Source organism: Zingiber officinale, chromosome 8A, assembly GCF_018446385.1.
Source record: "Zingiber officinale cultivar Zhangliang chromosome 8A, Zo_v1.1, whole genome shotgun sequence".
In the NCBI taxonomy this organism is placed as follows: Eukaryota; Viridiplantae; Streptophyta; class Magnoliopsida; order Zingiberales; family Zingiberaceae; genus Zingiber; species Zingiber officinale.
In genome coordinates, this window is record NC_056000.1 from 113,959,807 (window position 1) to 113,979,019 (window position 19,213).

General features: G+C 37.5%; 2 protein-coding genes across 5 annotated transcripts; both read left to right on the top strand.

The window, feature by feature from the left end:
* Positions 1-217: 217 nt before the first annotated feature.
* LOC122009988 (F-box/kelch-repeat protein At5g60570-like) lies at positions 218-5,617 on the top strand. 2 transcript variants are annotated; one of them, XM_042566316.1, is made up of 4 exons: positions 218-459; positions 572-751; positions 2,521-2,622; positions 4,013-5,617. In XM_042566316.1, exon 4 carries the CDS (start codon positions 4,056-4,058, stop codon positions 5,388-5,390), a length of 1,335 nt encoding a protein of 444 aa, XP_042422250.1. In that variant the 5' UTR covers positions 218-459; positions 572-751; positions 2,521-2,622; positions 4,013-4,055; the 3' UTR covers positions 5,391-5,617. The 2 variants fall into 2 exon arrangements, with proteins under 2 accessions (XP_042422250.1, XP_042422249.1); XM_042566315.1 differs by lacking the exon at positions 2,521-2,622 and having other exon boundaries at positions 219-459.
* A 7,979-nt stretch (positions 5,618-13,596) lies between these two features.
* LOC122009989 (F-box/kelch-repeat protein At5g60570-like) lies at positions 13,597-18,996 on the top strand. 3 transcript variants are annotated; one of them, XM_042566320.1, is made up of 4 exons: positions 13,597-13,838; positions 13,951-14,130; positions 15,897-16,001; positions 17,392-18,996. In XM_042566320.1, the coding sequence occupies exon 4, from the start codon at positions 17,435-17,437 to the stop codon at positions 18,767-18,769; it is 1,335 nt and encodes a 444-aa protein (XP_042422254.1). In that variant the 5' UTR covers positions 13,597-13,838; positions 13,951-14,130; positions 15,897-16,001; positions 17,392-17,434; the 3' UTR covers positions 18,770-18,996. The 3 variants fall into 3 exon arrangements, with proteins under 3 accessions (XP_042422254.1, XP_042422252.1, XP_042422251.1); XM_042566318.1 differs by having other exon boundaries at positions 15,900-16,001; XM_042566317.1 differs by lacking the exon at positions 15,897-16,001 and having other exon boundaries at positions 13,598-13,838.
* The last annotated feature ends 217 nt before the right edge of the window (positions 18,997-19,213 follow it).

Genomic DNA, 19,213 nt, shown 5'->3' on the forward strand with positions numbered 1-19,213 from the left:
CCGCAAATCGAGATTGACACTACGGTTAACTGCATATCTTTTTACTATACGAACAACATTCCTGTCGTCCATCGCCTGGATCAGAGTGAACGGACGGTCGATGGCCAGTCCGAATTTTAATGCTATTTATTATCGTTTGTCCCTGGAAAATATAATTACCATTTTGCCCCTAATGTAAGCCCCCTGCTTCGTGTCTCCATTTAAGTATCGACTCGCAACGGGCGGAGACTACCCTCTCCCTGTCTTCCGCTCTGCGGCGGCGAATCGATCTCTGCGAGGTGTTCTCGATGGTCGTTTCCGCGATCTGAAACTGATCTGGTTGTGCCGGCTGACAGATCCTCGTTTCTTCGCTCAATTTTTTGGTCGCGCGATGACCCATTCTGGGCGATCGGACGGACCGTCCCTTCGATCGCCGTCGGCGGATCTGGAACCTTGGCGATGCCCTCGATCGATTCTCTAGTAGGTGTTTGTCTTGGGATGTTTGATTTGTTGTGGAGGAGGAGACATTTCCTTTCTTGTTGTTTTTTTTCTTGGCAACATTTGATTAAGTGGATTTGATTCTGATTCACAGGTTATGCCTGTAGTTGGCCTTCTGATGTCGAAGCTTGTTCTTGGATCTGGAGATCTGGGGCTCCTTATTACTAGCTTAGATACATGATACCATTTTTTTCGTGGGGATTTAGGCAAGGAGCGGATGATGCGCTGAAAATGATTGTGACCAATTGAGATTAGTTGGCCATTATCCAATGAGGTAAAATCACATCTATGACCATTTACTTGATCAATTTTCCGTGCAACGTTTCTGTTTTATCTGTCTATTGGTATATAAGACATTCTGCATTTGATTGATTGCTCATTAGTCGAGGGAATATTCCAGCTCTCGACCAAAAAGATGCGTGCTTGCTATGAAAAAAATATGATATAATGTCTTTCCATTCAATTAATTGGAACCATAAAATCGTGGTATTGTGTGAACTGCAATCGAACTGGTTCATTGGAGAGTTGTATAGTGAGCTTCATCTGCAGTAGGACTATTTTGCTGTTTCATCCTAAATAATATATGGCACTTTTATATGTGTATCACTTTTGTGCACATGTCCACTTTGTGGACGAACTAAACATTTATGGACCTATATTGTTGATCAGAGAAAAAATGAAAGCAACTATATGAACCCAGGTTGAACTCAAAAAGGGCTCTGCCTATAACTTTTAAACACCGTGTCCTGAACTCAGGTTACTCATATTCATGGTTAAGCTGTGAAAGTTCTAATGTTTAAGCTGGGTCGCTGTGGTTCTATGAGATTCAGGAGATCGAAACTTGATACTTCATAGAAATCACATTATTGTGGCGTATATTGCATCAAAGAGTATATCCAAATGTAGACTCCCTAAAATCACATCAGAATCAGTAGTGAACTTGACAGGGTAATTATTTATTTTTCATATAGTTAGATGGCTAACTTTTTTCCAATGCATATAGTTAGAAAATATACACAAAATTTGGTTCTAGAGGTACTAACTGTTTTGGGAAACCTTATCTATTGCTAAATTGCAAAAAAAAAAAAAACTTGTTTTACTTTGAGCGGCAGTTGGTTATTTACAACACATATTTGGAGGTAGAGGAATATCTTTTGCACCATATTGTGAATTTTCTCCCATATGTTTGAGGAAATCTCTTTTAGTTGCAACATAATGTCAATCTTTTTCCATAGGTATCCATCTAATAAATGAACATCTTGGAATTTCAATTCTTACAAAAATTCATCTCCCGAACTGTCAAATGAAAAGTAATATACTAGATGACTTAACTTATTGTTAAAAAACATAGTGATCATATCTCTTTTGCTAACTCCACTGTGATGATCTATATATTCTCTAGATATGTCGTTCTAGTATGCCTATTCATGTTGTTGGACTACAGATATGGTTAACGAAGGCTCAAAATAGATGGTTCTGCCATAAGTTTGGAGTTAAAGGCCATATACTCTATACCAATATCTACAGTGGTTCTCATGTGTAGGAAAGGTCAAATTTCCTGTTTGACGACTTAACTATGATTTCACTTGATGCTTTTGCTACTAGCCTTCATGGTGTTGATGTTATTTGGAAGTTCATCTTTGTATAGATTTGTATTGCTACAAAACCAACCAAAAACTAGAACTTGATGTGGTCAATTTATTAGTTTAATTTATGTATGAATTCAAGGAACCCATCTTGTCATCATTGCTTTAGATGATGTCAAAACTACTCAATTCCTATACAAGAATTCAATTGGGGAGGCAGAATTTGTTCACCTTTTTAATTAGTTAATGATTTCAAGTCATCTTCAGCATGAATTTCTGTACCATGATTTGTGTATGCACACATGCACATACTTTTCTATATGTTCACTTAGTAATATCTGCTTTGCTGGTTGTCTATAGTTGTATATATGCTATTTATTGTTTTTTCTCCAATTGTATCTCTTTCTATGTATATTTCCTCACATTCATCTTTCCCTAATTTTTTATTTTGAAGCAGTGTTGAATTGACTCAAGCATTCATGTCATCCCATATTCCAACATTGTCTGAAAAGCATGAAAGTGGAATAACAAAATCCTTGTTCCGTACATTGTCTGAAAAGTATGGTACAACAAAATCCTTGTTCTGAATTTAAATTCATGGTGTTGGGTCTTTTGTATTTTTGGTTCAACTATAACATCCATGTGTCGAGTCCTCTTTCCCTATATGCACTATAAGTAGAATTTCGCCCCCACGGGCTGGATCAGCTGGAAGGGTGCCTGACGCTTGCAACGGAGGTTCAGGGGTCGAGGGTCGCCAGTTGCACACGGGCGTAAAATCTTGGTCTGTTGCGCTTTAAATTCCACTCGACCCCCAGTCACCCCTCCTGCCTAGCTTAACCGTGATTTACTCCCTCTGGATATCTGTGGGGCCGGACCCAGGGGGCCGCTAAGGTGGCGGTTCCACCTTTTGCAACTATAAGTAGAATTTCCTTGGCATATATGCTGACCTTCACCATATCTTTGGTCCATTTTTTGACATCCATGTACGACTCTTCTTTCCTCGCTTTGTACTGTAGGTTGGATATTTTGAATATACATGTGCACTATTTTTCATCTTCATCATATTTTAACTTGGTTGTAAAGCGTAGTAGTTATTTGGATCTTGGGATGCCAAACCATTGGTTGCTTGAAAATAAGATTATTTAAGCAAAATGCAAATGTAACAGCATTAGGTTCATTTTGGTGAAAATGGACAAAATTATCAACATGAGTTATATGATCTTTTTTTTTTTGTTACAAGACATTAATTCACATTACCAAGGTTTACCATTTCATGGACAAGCTACCAATACCTCTCTGCCATATGCATAATTGGCTGGCCCCAGAAGTTTATATGGCCATGCGCCTATCATCTTCCACACATCATTGTTTGGTGCACCTTTCTCTTTCTAGTATTGTACTTGCCAAAGTTTTTTTTTTTCCTATTCCCTGTACATAGTCTAGTGCAAAATAGTTGTTTCTAGCATATACCTTGAAAGTACTAAATTATACAATAGTTCTTGGTAATTGGTATAAATGGTTGTACCCCTGCTGCCTGTTCTACATTAAAAACCTCACAGTTAAAACTGTGAAATTCTCACCTATTTTGGAGTCTATCGGTTAATTTATGCAAGCTTGGACTTGCAAGTACAACTACTTCCATCATATGAATTACTGCTAAATTTCATGGGTCAGGTGACATCAATCTGATCTTTGTGATCCATTCCTCAATTAGCATAATGTCTGGTTGTTATTTGGCCTATTATGCATTCACAGTAATAGTTGATGGTGGTAACTCTTGTATTTCTCTTCTTTCCTGAAGTCAAATCTCTAGTTTTGTTATTTCAGTTTTATTATGTTTTTTTTTATATGCCATGAAGTTGTATGTAACCTTAGCATTTGGAAATAATATCTACACTTGTGATTTAATTATGTTTCCTTTTTCTTAAGAGCCTAATATTTTTTTTCAGTGATCTCTGTATAATTGCGTGACTGCTGATAGTCAAGGTACTCATGCAAGGAACCCTCAGAGGAATGGAACTACAACTTGGCAAGCTGGGAACCATGAGTGCCACTCTAAATTATCTATTACAGATTTTAGGATCTTTTAGTCCGGATTGTGGTTCTTTGCACAAGTATTTATTGGATTGCTTACTTTTAACAAATAATCGGAGCTTATTGGGGGAGGAGAAGGATATGTTTGACAAAGATGTGAATGTTGATAGCTTGAATATTAGAGGCTTAAAAGGTAAAAGGCTTACTGTGAAGATTCAAACTGGAGATAGTCGTACTGATCAAAGATCGAATGATAGTTTTTTTCCTGGACTCTATGATGATGTTGCACTAGTTTGTTTGGCCTTCATATGTAGGTCTGATTACCCTTCACTTGCCTGTCTGAATAGAAGGTTTAACTCACTGATTCGTAGTGGTTGTCTTTATAAATTAAGGAGACAGCACGGTGTTATGGAACACTGGGTTTACCTGGCATGTAGTTTGATGCCTTGGGAAGCATTTGATCCTTTCAGGCGCAGATGGATGAGGTTGCCAAGGATGCCATGTGACGATTGCTTCTCTTGTGCAGATAAGGAATCTCTAGCTGTGGGAACCCAGCTACTTGTTTTTGGCCGTGAAGTAATAGGCTTCGTTATTTGGGTGTACAGTTTGATAAGGCGTGACTGGTCTAGATGCAAACCTATGAACTTACCTCGTTGCCTTTTTGGATCTGGAAGCTCTGGGGAAATCGCTATTGTTGCTGGCGGAAGTGATTCGCTTGGACGCACTTCAAAGTGTGTGGAGATGTACAATTCGGAGACTGGTGCTTGGGAGACTCTACCAGATATGAATGTCCCAAGGAGATTATGTTCTGGCTTCTTTATGGATGGAAAATTTTATGTTATAGGGGGCATGTCAAACCATACAGATTCTTTAACCTGTGGTGAGGAATATAATCTTCAAACAAGGACATGGCGAAGAATTAGGGACATGTATCCTGGTGGTAATCGAGCTACTCAATCCCCTCCTCTTGTTGCTGTTGTAAATAATCAGCTTTATGCTGCAGATCAATCTACAAATGAGGTAAAGAAGTACGACAAGGCAAATAACATCTGGAACGTTGTAAGGCGATTGCCTGTGAGAGCCGACTACTCAAATGGTTGGGGCCTTGCTTTCAAAGCATGTGACGATAAACTGTTAGTGATTGGTGGCCATAGAGGACCTCAAGGTGAAGTAATTATTCTGCACTATTGGCGTCCTGAAGATGGAAATGCAAGTGGAGCAGAGTGGGATGTGCTTTCTATTCGAGAAAGAGCTGGCGCTTTTGTCTACAATTGTGCAATAATGGGTTGCTAATTCAAATATCAATTTGATATTATTCATGGATTACTAAGAGTTGGGCATATTCAATTCATGGAACCACTTATTTGGCTGGGTAATTTTTTATTTTCTTTTTTTTGCTTCCAAGTACCTCTACATGATAATTTGTAGTCAGGCGATTTATGCTACTTTGTGCTCTTGCAATTTAAGGTCTCTAGACACAAAGTAACCATTGAATTAATCTGGATGCTTCTTTTTTCTTACTCTAAACTCCCATTCAGTTGCATTCTTTATGCTTGTTCATTTGATCTTCTTAAATTAAGATTTGCTTAGCAATGTTTTTTTTGGCGACTACAAGTTTATATTGCAACTAAGATCTCTCTCTTATTTCCTGTGTTGTGCTCTCTTATTCTGAGTTTAAGGAAAGGTCAAGGGCGGATCTAGAAATTTAAGCATGGAGGGGCGATTGTAATATGAACAACAGGCGGTATTCTCCATCTCCATCAATGAAATCTCATAATACTACAGGTTACACCGTCGTCAAGAGGAGCATGATTAAAATATAAAGTATTATCATTTGAAATCTTCGGATCAAAACTCAGTACATCTTCCTTATATTTTGACTACATGTTTAGTTAATAATTTTTTTATAATTTATGTTCTCCGTATTAACTTAAAAATAAATTAGAGATGGCGCCGGAATAAATAAATCACCTTGGACCGCACAAAATTCCCTTATGTCAATCGGATAGTAGGAATGACTCTCCTGCATGTCTACACTATTTCAACCATCATAAAGGCTAAATGCAATAGTTTATTATTATCAAAAACAAAATATGAAATGAAATATCGTTTCACATCTTTCGCTATTATTTTATTTTTTTCTTCGCTTTAAATGCAATAAAAATAAGTGTGCGTACAAGATTATCACTAGAAGACATCTGGTTAATGTTGTTCTTAATTAATGTCTTCCAGACGTTGCTGAGTTGATGCTCAAATGATAAATTTAAGTTATGATTATGACAAATAATTTTTTCATTTAGGGAGCCGTTTAATATTTGATTTATCTTTTTTTATTTTATTATGGGGCCGATGATAAAAAGCGCACGTATCCGTACACATTTTCTCAGTATTTGATCTTTCGTTTTCTAATGTTGATTAAAACTACTAAATGTATCTAAAGCATTCAAACAACAACAAAAAATAATAATAATAATAAAAGCGTGAAATAACTCCAAAAGCTCTACGGCAATATAAGAAGAATTATTTTTTTAAAAAACATAGGTTTATATAATAATTTTGATAAAAATTGTTTAAGTTTTAGTGTTGAATTAGATAGTGCTAAAGTACATAGATATTGGAAAGAATAGAAAGACTATTGTTAGAAGACAATTGATTTTTTTATTGTTGATTAATTATTATAGACAAATTTATTTATACAGATGATGAAAATAATATATAAAAATATTAATTTAAATATGGTTACATATTACGATAACTATAATAATAACAAATAGATATATAAATAATGATAAATATGGTTTGGATTATAATCTAAATATGATAAATCATCAATAATTGAAATCGATTTCTGAATCTCCTGAATCACTAATCTTTGTCTTTATTACTATCTTGGAAAGTTAAGTTTGGTTGTCAATAACTAATCAAATCTTCTAGAGTAAAATCTATTAGTACTCCAAGGTAATTTTGATGTGATCAAACAAGTTAGGTTATGTTCTGTTGTGTTTAACCTTGTGTCTAAGTGTACAGAAACTTAGGAATACAGGACGTCGAGCAAAAGATGCAGCTAGCGAGAAGGACGACATGGGAGAGAGTCGACGGGCTCGGTACATCTGAGGGGCGAGGTGCTACAAAAGAGTACATCAGCGAATGAGAAGGGAGTGTGTGGTGTTTCCAAGTAACAAGAAGCCAGAGCAGAAGATTGCTCGAGGGGCAAAAGACGTAGCTGTCTAAGGGACGAAAAACTATAGAAGAGTACGTTGGCGGACGAGAAGGAAGCACGCGACGATTTCGATGGACGAGAAGCCGGAGGGAAGCTTGCTCGAGGAGAAGGCCAGAAGTTGGGTTCGGGTGAGCCCTATTCCGAATGGCCAAAATCACTCAAGTGAGCGGAGCCGGAGCAGAAGACTCAAACCGATGTGAGAGGAACTGGAGCAGGAGGCCCGAACCAAAAGTCAACAAAAGGCTGACTGATGCCCAGGGCGCCCGAACTAGTTCGGGGTGCCCCTAACTGGGCACTCGGAACCAGAATTTCCTCCATATCAACGTGGCATTTGAACGTTTCATTGGGGATAGCTTTCTATCCCATTTCAGGTCGCTAGAATGCTTCCAAGCGCCCCGAGCAGGGGGTTATATAAGCAGTCCTGCTCTTAGAAGCTAATTAGAACAAGAATTACAGAGTAACAATTCTTGTGCTTGAGTTTGTCTGAGTTTAACTTTGTTTTGTGAGCTTTGAATATTGTAAGAGGCTTCTCCGCCTAGAGGAGATTTTTAGTGCGCTTTTTCATCTGCCTTGGATTAACAACCTCCCCGGTTGTAACCAAGTAAATTCTCGTACCTCTTTCCTTTAAGTTTTTATTAGTCTTATGCAAGTGTTCTTTTAATTAAGTTATAAATTCGAGAAAGGTTGTGTTTGCTTAATTTGTGCAGGGGCTATTCACCCCCCTCTAGTCGGCTGCTAAGGGTCCTAACAAGTTGTATCAGAGCAAGGACGCTTCAGGAGGACTAACCGCGAACGAAGCACACGAGATGGCCAGAGCAAGCATCTATCCACCAAAGTTCGAGGGAGAGTTCGCAAGCTGGATAAAGAGAATGGAGGTATTTTTCAAAACATACTTTGATTTATTGTTAATAATCGAATTTGATTTTGAAGCACCCGAGGGCAAAGAAAGGTATCAATGGACGAAGAAGGAATAAGTCGACTTCGTGGCAAACGGCAAAACAGAGTTTCATCTGCCGAGCGTCCTACCCTCACAAGAAGTCAACCGGATTAGAGCTTACGAGTCCGCCAAGGAGCTCTGGGAAAAATTCACGGAACTTCATGAAGGATCGTCGGAGGCTAAACTTGCGAGATAGGACTTACTTCGCAACCAGATCTGCAACCTCTGATTAGAAGAAGACGAAACTATACCACATCTTCACTCAAGGATCAAGGAGCTCATCACCGGACTTTCGAATCTCGAAGAAAATGTAAGCACCCGAGATTCGCTAATGTACGCTCTTAATGCATTCCCTAGAAATACAAAATGGACATCATTAGTAGATGTCTACTATATCTCTAAGTGATTTAGAATTTGTTACCTTAGAAGAATTATTTTCAACTTTTGAAATCCATGAAACAAGATGTGCAAATTCGAATAAGGAATCGAAGCACAACATTGCCTTTAAGGCAAAGATGGACGAACAAGATTTAGAATCATCTCTTGATGACGATGAAATGACAATGATGGTAAGGCGATTTAAAAAATTGCTTAGATCTAGAAAATCTAATAATCTATAGGGTAGAAAATGAAGAAAAATCAAATGCTACCACTGCAATGAAGAATGCCACGTTAAATACAATTGTCCTAAGTTGAAGAACAAGGACAAGGGAAAGAACAAGAAGCCTGTCCAATCTAACAAGTACAAAATGCTAAAGGCTATGTACGACGAAATGTCGTCCGAATCAGAGATTGAGGCTTTCTCCGGACTTGCATTAATGGCAAGCCATCAAGAAAACGAACACGAAGCAAGCTCGTCCGAAATGAGCATCGATGAAGGGGGAGCTACATCGAAACAAAGCAACAGTTCAGGGGATCTACGGATGCTAGAATCGACAAGGTAAGTTAGGTATGATCTCTGCCTCCTATTAAATTATTCAATTTTGTTAAATTATTGGTAAAGGATTGCTTAAGCTAGAAAAAGAAAATCAAGAGTTAAAATTTATTCTAGCTAAATCTTATCCATTAGAAAAATTTGACAAAATAAAATTAGAAAATAATAATTTGCAAACAGAGATATCATACTTGAAAAATCGTGCATGTTCGTTTAATCAAAACAATAAAAGATATAATAATTTGAACTAGTATGTTAAATATCACAAGGGATAAATTAAGAAAATTTTAAAGAAATACATACCCAAAAGATTTTTAATTAATCCAGTCGGTTGAACCTATATCGGGTTCCAAAATCTTGTCTAAATTAAAATTTAATTGAACTTGGGACTTTAAGAGAGTAGATTAAATGTTTAATTTCCTTAAGAGACTTTGTCTAGAAAGTAGTTGTTGCTCCAATAACTAAGAATGCCTAGTGCGTCGTCATAGCCTCGAAGTCAATTAATGAAATAAAATATTTAATTGACTAACTGATAAAGCATTTAATTGGAATCAATGCTTTAAATAGTTACTCAAAAAAAATTTACTTAGATTTTTTTTTTGTAAAACTTAGAGTTTCTAAAATTACTGCAATTTTTTTTTTAGTGATATGAAAATTATTTTCAAAGTTTTCAAAACCCGATAAGTTTTTCAAAATGTTGGAAAATCAGAGTTTTTTTTAACTAAAAATTTTCTTATTTTTGAAAAGTTACCCTTAGATTTTTTTTGAGGTACCTCATTTTTTATGTGATCAAAAGAGAAGAAGGGAAGATTAAGTCTAGAGGACGGTAGCTTAACTTTTTTCAATTTTTGTACTTTATTGTAAAATTTATTTCTTTTACTTTAGTTTACCTTAACTTAACTTAGGTTGCTCACATCAAAAAAGGGGAGATTGTTAATACCCCAAGGTAGTTTTAATGTGATCAAACAAGTTAAGTTAGATCCTGTTATGTTTAATCTTGTGTCTAAGTGTACAGAAACTTAAGAGCACAAGACGTCGAGCAAAAGACGCAGCTAGCGATAAGGACGGCATGAGAAAGAGCCGACAGGTTAGGTGCGTCTGAGGGACGAGGTGCTGCGGAAAAGTACACCGGCAGACGAGAAGGGAGCGTGCGGTGTTTCCGAGGGACGAGAAGCCGGAGCGGAAGATTACTTGAGAAGCAAAACATGCAGCTGCCCCGAGAGACGAAAAGCTGTGGAAGAGTACGCTGGCGGACGAGAAGGAAGCATACGACGATTCTGAGGGATGAGAAGCCAAAGCGGAAGCTTGCTTAAGGAGGAGGCCGGAAGTTGCATTCAGATGAGCTCTATTTCGGATGGCTGAAATCACCCAAGCAAGCGGAGTCGGAGCGGAAGACCTGGATCGATGCAAGCGGAACTGGAGCAGGAGGCCTGGACCAAAAGTCAACAAAAGGCTGACTTCTGATGCACGGGGTGCCCGGACCAGTCCGGGGCGCCCGACCAAGTCGGGACGCTCGGAACCTGAATTTCATCCATATCAATATTGCTTTTGACCGTTGCATTGTAGATAGATTTCTATCTCATTTCAGGTGCCTGGAACACTTCCAGACGCCCCAAGCAAGGCTATATAAGCAGCCCTGCTCCCAGAAGCTAATTAGAACAAGAATTACATAGTAACAATACTTGTATTTGAGTTTGTCTGAGTTTTGTGAGCTTTGAATGCTGTAAGAGTCTTCTTCGTCCAAAAGAGATTTTTAGTGCATTTTTTCATCTGCCTTGGATTAACAACATCCCCGGTTGTAAACAAGTAAATTCTCGATGTCTCTTTCCTTTTAGTTTCTTTATTAGTCTTATGCAAGTGTTCTTTTAATTAAGTTATAAGTTCGAGAAAGATTGTGTTTGTTTATTTTATGCAAAGATTATTCATCTTTCTCTAGTCGATTGCTAAGGGTCCTAACAAAATCCATTAGAAAGAAGATCATGATGATGAAGGGGAGCTTCAATGTGCCTTGTGGTGGTAGAAAAGAAAACACGGAGTAAGGAAGTAATTTAAGTTTTTTGGGGGCAGGATAAAAGGGTAGAGGAATCAGGAGAAGAAGAAGACTCCTGAGAGAAAAAAATAAGAATGAAAAAATATAATACGGTGGTGGTAAAGAGGAAAAGAAATAGAATATAAGAGAGTTTTTTTTGGGTGAGTTTTTCCTTTTTTTATGTCTTTTTTTCAAAAAAGACAGAAATCCTGATTCTTTTACCAAGGAAAAAAAAACGATGAGATGTGTTGTAGGAAAAAAGAAGTGAGAAATATCATTGGAAAAATACAAAAAGCAAAGGTTATCCCAATTAGTGATGTTGAGGCAAAACTGCAAAAGAAAAGAAGTATAGCCTTTGCCGCCAAAGAGGAATCCAAATTGCATCAATGTTTGGAGGTTCCTCTAAGTTGCTGATTGGTTGCTGTTTTGGAGGCTCCAAATTGCTGCTCATGTTGCTGTTATGGACAGAGGCGGTGGCAGAATCCGGCGGAGAGAAAAGACGAGAGAAAGGAAATAATTGTTGGAAAGGAAAGATGAACAATAATGAGAAGAATTACGAAGAAGAGGAAGAAGAGAAAGTTAGCTTCGGAGAAGAGGAGAGAGAGCGCAGCTAGCGGTAGAAGAAATAAGGAGGTCAATTGGTGGAGGATTATGATTTAGATATCATATTGAATTATATAATCCGAAAGTGATGGTCAAAATAATATATGAAAAAATATTAACATATTATGATAATTATGATAATAGTAAATATAGAAATAATAATAAATATGATAAATCATCCATACTTGAAATAATGTCTTGAACTCAAATAGAACAAAAACAAAATGGGAGCATAGAATCTCTTTACATTGCTAGCGGATTGGAGAGATTTTTCTACAAGAATATGTTCACTATCATTGGAAATTGATCCTTTATTCCATAATAATAAGTGTCGTCCTTAGTCAATTGGACATCCATGGATGGGTAAAATATTTTTTAAAAAAAAAGATAAATCTATTATTTTAATGGGTGAGGTAAGGTTCATTAATGGAAGGGGAAGGGAGGGAAAGTAATATATTTATCTTGCCCTTGTTTGGAAGGGAAGGAAAGTTCAAAGGGATGAAAATGAAGGTTAAATATACAAATTTATAAAAATATCCTCTTATTTTTTTAATAAATCTACATGTGAAAATATAAATAAGGATAAAATTGGGATAATTTTTCTTTACCCTTCCTTACACCCCACCCTTAAAAAATAAATCTATTATCTTAACCATCCTTAATGTTAGATCCTACTAATATGAAAATATAAATATAATTACATAAATTATAGATATACTATGAGATAGATTTTGGAACGGAATCGAGTCGAGTCGATCTTTGAATGTTTGAGTTTGGCTCGTTTATAATCGAGCCGAGCTCAAACTTTATTTAACGAATATATTCATGGCTCACGAGCTTATTCGAGCTTTTATCGAGCCTAAACAGAGCTTAATAAATATAAATTATAAATTTAAATATTAATTAAAAACTAAATTATATATTTATATAAAATTATAATATTCTTGTTAAAATTTATAATTTTATTCTAATAAATAAATTTAATATATTTGTCTATATTTTTCACAAGTAAAGTGTAAAACATAATACCACGCCATGCCACGCCACGCCACATGACGAATCAACCCTCTTTAAAGTTCCAAGGAAGATGTGGCTACTCAGTCAGTGGCTTTCACGTAATTTTCTACTCTGCTGCGCCTTCTTATGACCCCTTCTTTCCTTTTATAGAAATCTCCCCGTTTACCGTTGTGTTATAAGATAGAATTCCCACTCCCCTCGGTAAACTGCTCGACCATTACCCACTCGACAGCCTGGCAAAAGGCTACGTTTAAAGTTACCCATTACTTTTCGAAATCTACGCCTTCCTTGTGTCGTTCAATTGGGAGAGACAGCTACGAGTACGGATTGAGTAAATGGGCGTGGATTTAGAACTCCAACTTCGAAACAGTATCGCGTACCATATCATATCCACCCGCAGGCCGTAACCGGGTCAGGCCCGTGAGGTGGGCCCCGCTTTTGTGACGCTGCGTGACGTCGGTGGTCCCGGCGGGTGCAGAACGCAGAGTTTCGCCCGTGGGAAGCAGGAAGTTAGCAGCTGCATTGGCCTCGCTCCCGTGCGGCCGCAAATCGAGATTGACACTACGGTTAACTGCATATCTTTTTACTATACGAACAACATTCCTGTCGTCCATCGCCTGGATCAGAGTGAACGGACGGTCGATGGCCAGTCCGAATTTTAATGCTATTTATTATCGTTTGTCCCTGGAAAATATAATTACCATTTTGCCCCTAATGTAAGCCCCCTGCTTCGTGTCTCCATTTAAGTATCGACTCGCAACGGGCGGAGACTACCCTCTCCCTGTCTTCCGCTCTGCGGCGGCGAATCGATCTCTGCGAGGTGTTCTCGATGGTCGTTTCCGCGATCTGAAACTGATCTGGTTGTGCCGGCTGACAGATCCTCGTTTCTTCGCTCAATTTTTTGGTCGCGCGATGACCCATTCTGGGCGATCGGACGGACCGTCCCTTCGATCGCCGTCGGCGGATCTGGAACCTTGGCGATGCCCTCGATCGATTCTCTAGTAGGTGTTTGTCTTGGGATGTTTGATTTGTTGTGGAGGAGGAGACATTTCCTTTCTTGTTGTTTTTTTTCTTGGCAACATTTGATTAAGTGGATTTGATTCTGATTCACAGGTTATGCCTGTAGTTGGCCTTCTGATGTCGAAGCTTGTTCTTGGATCTGGAGATCTGGGGTTCCTTATTACTAGCTTAGATACATGATACCATTTTTTTCGTGGGGATTTAGGCAAGGAGCGGATGATGCGCTGAAAATGATTGTGACCAATTGAGATTAGTTGGCCATTATCCAATGAGGTAAAATCACATCTATGACCATTTACTTGATCAATTTTCCGGGCAACGTTTCTGTTTTATCTGTCTATTGGTATATAAGACATTCTGCATTTGATTGATTGCTCATTAGTCGAGGGAATATTCCAGCTCTCGACCAAAAAGATGCGTGCTTGCTATGAAAAAAATATGATATAATGTCTTTCCATTCAATTAATTGGAACCATAAAATCGTGGTATTGTGTGAACTGCAATCGAACTGGTTCATTGGAGAGTTGTATAGTGAGCTTCATCTGCAGTAGGACTATTTTGCTGTTTCATCCTAAATAATATATGGCACTTTTATATGTGTATCACTTTTGTGCACATGTCCACTTTGTGGACGAACTAAACATTTATGGACCTATATTGTTGATCAGAGAAAAAATGAAAGCAACTATATGAACCCAGGTTGAACTCAAAAAGGGCTCTGCCTATAACTTTTAAACACCGTGTCCTGAACTCAGGTTACTCATATTCATGGTTAAGCTGTGAAAGTTCTAATGTTTAAGCTGGGTCGCTGTGGTTCTATGAGATTCAGGAGATCGAAACTTGATACTTCATAGAAATCACATTATTGTGGCGTATATTGCATCAAAGAGTATATCCAAATGTAGACTCCCTAAAATCACATCAGAATCAGTAGTGAACTTGACAGGGTAATTATTTATTTTTCATATAGTTAGATGGCTAACTTTTTTCCAATGCATATAGTTAGAAAATATACACAAAATTTGGTTCTAGAGGTACTAACTGTTTTGGGAAACCTTATCTATTGCTAAATTGCAAAAAAAAAAAAAACTTGTTTTACTTTGAGCGGCAGTTGGTTATTTACAACACATATTTGGAGGTAGAGGAATATCTTTTGCACCATATTGTGAATTTTCTCCCATATGTTTGAGGAAATCTCTTTTAGTTGCAACATAATGTCAATCTTTTTCCATAGGTATCCATCTAATAAATGAACATCTTGGAATTTCAATTCTTACAAAAATTCATCTCCCGAACTGTCAAATGAAAAGTAATATACTAGATGACTTAACTTATTGTTAAAAAACATAGTGATCATATCTCTTTTGCTAACTCCACTGTGATGATCTATATATTCTCTAGATATGTCGTTCTAGTATGCCTATTCATGTTGTTGGACTACAGATATGGTTAACGAAGGCTCAAAATAGATGGTTCTGCCATAAGTTTGGAGTTAAAGGCCATATACTCTATACCAATATCTACAGTGGTTCTCATGTGTAGGAAAGGTCAAATTTCCTGTTTGACGACTTAACTATGATTTCACTTGATGCTTTTGCTACTAGCCTTCATGGTGTTGATGTTATTTGGAAGTTCATCTTTGTATAGATTTGTATTGCTACAAAACCAACCAAAAACTAGAACTTGATGTGGTCAATTTATTAGTTTAATTTATGTATGAATTCAAGGAACCCATCTTGTCATCATTGCTTTAGATGATGTCAAAACTACTCAATTCCTATACAAGAATTCAATTGGGGAGGCAGAATTTGTTCACCTTTTTAATTAGTTAATGATTTCAAGTCATCTTCAGCATGAATTTCTGTACCATGATTTGTGTATGCACACATGCACATACTTTTCTATATGTTCACTTAGTAATATCTGCTTTGCTGGTTGTCTATAGTTGTATATATGCTATTTATTGTTTTTTCTCCAATTGTATCTCTTTCTATGTATATTTCCTCACATTCATCTTTCCCTAATTTTTTATTTTGAAGCAGTGTTGAATTGACTCAAGCATTCATGTCATCCCATATTCCAACATTGTCTGAAAAGCATGAAAGTGGAATAACAAAATCCTTGTTCCGTACATTGTCTGAAAAGTATGGTACAACAAAATCCTTGTTCTGAATTTAAATTCATGGTGTTGGGTCTTTTGTATTTTTGGTTCAACTATAACATCCATGTGTCGAGTCCTCTTTCCCTATATGCACTATAAGTAGAATTTCGCCCCCACGGGCTGGATCAGCTGGAAGGGTGCCTGACGCTTGCAACGGAGGTTCAGGGGTCGAGGGTCGCCAGTTGCACACGGGCGTAAAATCTTGGTCTGTTGCGCTTTAAATTCCACTCGACCCCCAGTCACCCCTCCTGCCTAGCTTAACCGTGATTTACTCCCTCTGGATATCTGTGGGGCCGGACCCAGGGGGCCGCTAAGGTGGCGGTTCCACCTTTTGCAACTATAAGTAGAATTTCCTTGGCATATATGCTGACCTTCACCATATCTTTGGTCCATTTTTTGACATCCATGTACGACTCTTCTTTCCTCGCTTTGTACTGTAGGTTGGATATTTTGAATATACATGTGCACTATTTTTCATCTTCATCATATTTTAACTTGGTTGTAAAGCGTAGTAGTTATTTGGATCTTGGGATGCCAAACCATTGGTTGCTTGAAAATAAGATTATTTAAGCAAAATGCAAATGTAACAGCATTAGGTTCATTTTGGTGAAAATGGACAAAATTATCAACATGAGTTATATGATCTTTTTTTTTTTGTTACAAGACATTAATTCACATTACCAAGGTTTACCATTTCATGGACAAGCTACCAATACCTCTCTGCCATATGCATAATTGGCTGGCCCCAGAAGTTTATATGGCCATGCGCCTATCATCTTCCACACATCATTGTTTGGTGCACCTTTCTCTTTCTAGTATTGTACTTGCCAAAGGTTTTTTTTTTCCTATTCCCTGTACATAGTCTAGTGCAAAATAGTTGTTTCTAGCATATACCTTGAAAGTACTAAATTATACAATAGTTCTTGGTAATTGGTATAAATGGTTGTACCCCTGCTGCCTGTTCTACATTAAAAACCTCACAGTTAAAACTGTGAAATTCTCACCTATTTTGGAGTCTATCGGTTAATTTATGCAAGCTTGGACTTGCAAGTACAACTACTTCCATCATATGAATTACTGCTAAATTTCATGGGTCAGGTGACATCAATCTGATCTTTGTGATCCATTCCTCAATTAGCATAATGTCTGGTTGTTATTTGGCCTATTATGCATTCACAGTAATAGTTGATGGTGGTAACTCTTGTATTTCTCTTCTTTCCTGAAGTCAAATCTCTAGTTTTGTTATTTCAGTTTTATTATGTTTTTTTTTATATGCCATGAAGTTGTATGTAACCTTAGCATTTGGAAATAATATCTACACTTGTGATTTAATTATGTTTCCTTTTTCTTAAGAGCCTAATATTTTTTTTCAGTGATCTCTGTATAATTGCGTGACTGCTGATAGTCAAGGTACTCATGCAAGGAACCCTCAGAGGAATGGAACTACAACTTGGCAAGCTGGGAACCATGAGTGCCACTCTAAATTATCTATTACAGATTTTAGGATCTTTTAGTCCGGATTGTGGTTCTTTGCACAAGTATTTATTGGATTGCTTACTTTTAACAAATAATCGGAGCTTATTGGGGGAGGAGAAGGATATGTTTGACAAAGATGTGAATGTTGATAGCTTGAATATTAGAGGCTTAAAAGGTAAAAGGCTTACTGTGAAGATTCAAACTGGAGATAGTCGTACTGATCAAAGATCGAATGATAGTTTTTTTCCTGGACTCTATGATGATGTTGCACTAGTTTGTTTGGCCTTCATATGTAGGTCTGATTACCCTTCACTTGCCTGTCTGAATAGAAGGTTTAACTCACTGATTCGTAGTGGTTGTCTTTATAAATTAAGGAGACAGCACGGTGTTATGGAACACTGGGTTTACCTGGCATGTAGTTTGATGCCTTGGGAAGCATTTGATCCTTTCAGGCGCAGATGGATGAGGTTGCCAAGGATGCCATGTGACGATTGCTTCTCTTGTGCAGATAAGGAATCTCTAGCTGTGGGAACCCAGCTACTTGTTTTTGGCCGTGAAGTAATAGGCTTCGTTATTTGGGTGTACAGTTTGATAAGGCGTGACTGGTCTAGATGCAAACCTATGAACTTACCTCGTTGCCTTTTTGGATCTGGAAGCTCTGGGGAAATCGCTATTGTTGCTGGCGGAAGTGATTCGCTTGGACGCACTTCAAAGTGTGTGGAGATGTACAATTCGGAGACTGGTGCTTGGGAGACTCTACCAGATATGAATGTCCCAAGGAGATTATGTTCTGGCTTCTTTATGGATGGAAAATTTTATGTTATAGGGGGCATGTCAAACCATACAGATTCTTTAACCTGTGGTGAGGAATATAATCTTCAAACAAGGACATGGCGAAGAATTAGGGACATGTATCCTGGTGGTAATCGAGCTACTCAATCCCCTCCTCTTGTTGCTGTTGTAAATAATCAGCTTTATGCTGCAGATCAATCTACAAATGAGGTAAAGAAGTACGACAAGGCAAATAACATCTGGAACGTTGTAAGGCGATTGCCTGTGAGAGCCGACTACTCAAATGGTTGGGGCCTTGCTTTCAAAGCATGTGACGATAAACTGTTAGTGATTGGTGGCCATAGAGGACCTCAAGGTGAAGTAATTATTCTGCACTATTGGCGTCCTGAAGATGGAAATGCAAGTGGAGCAGAGTGGGATGTGCTTTCTATTCGAGAAAGAGCTGGCGCTTTTGTCTACAATTGTGCAATAATGGGTTGCTAATTCAAATATCAATTTGATATTATTCATGGATTACTAAGAGTTGGGCATATTCAATTCATGGAACCACTTATTTGGCTGGGTAATTTTTTATTTTCTTTTTTTTGCTTCCAAGTACCTCTACATGATAATTTGTAGTCAGGCGATTTATGCTACTTTGTGCTCTTGCAATTTAAGGTCTCTAGACACAAAGTAACCATTGAATTAATCTGGATGCTTCTTTTTTCTTACTCTAAACTCCCATTCAGTTGCATTCTTTATGCTTGTTCATTTGATCTTCTTAAATTAAGATTTGCTTAGCAATGTTTTTTTTGGCGACTACAAGTTTATATTGCAACTAAGATCTCTCTCTTATTTCCTGTGTTGTGCTCTCTTATTCTGAGTTTAAGGAAAAAAAATTGAAAAGAAAGGGAATCCTTCCTATTTGAAAGTTATATAAACTTACAG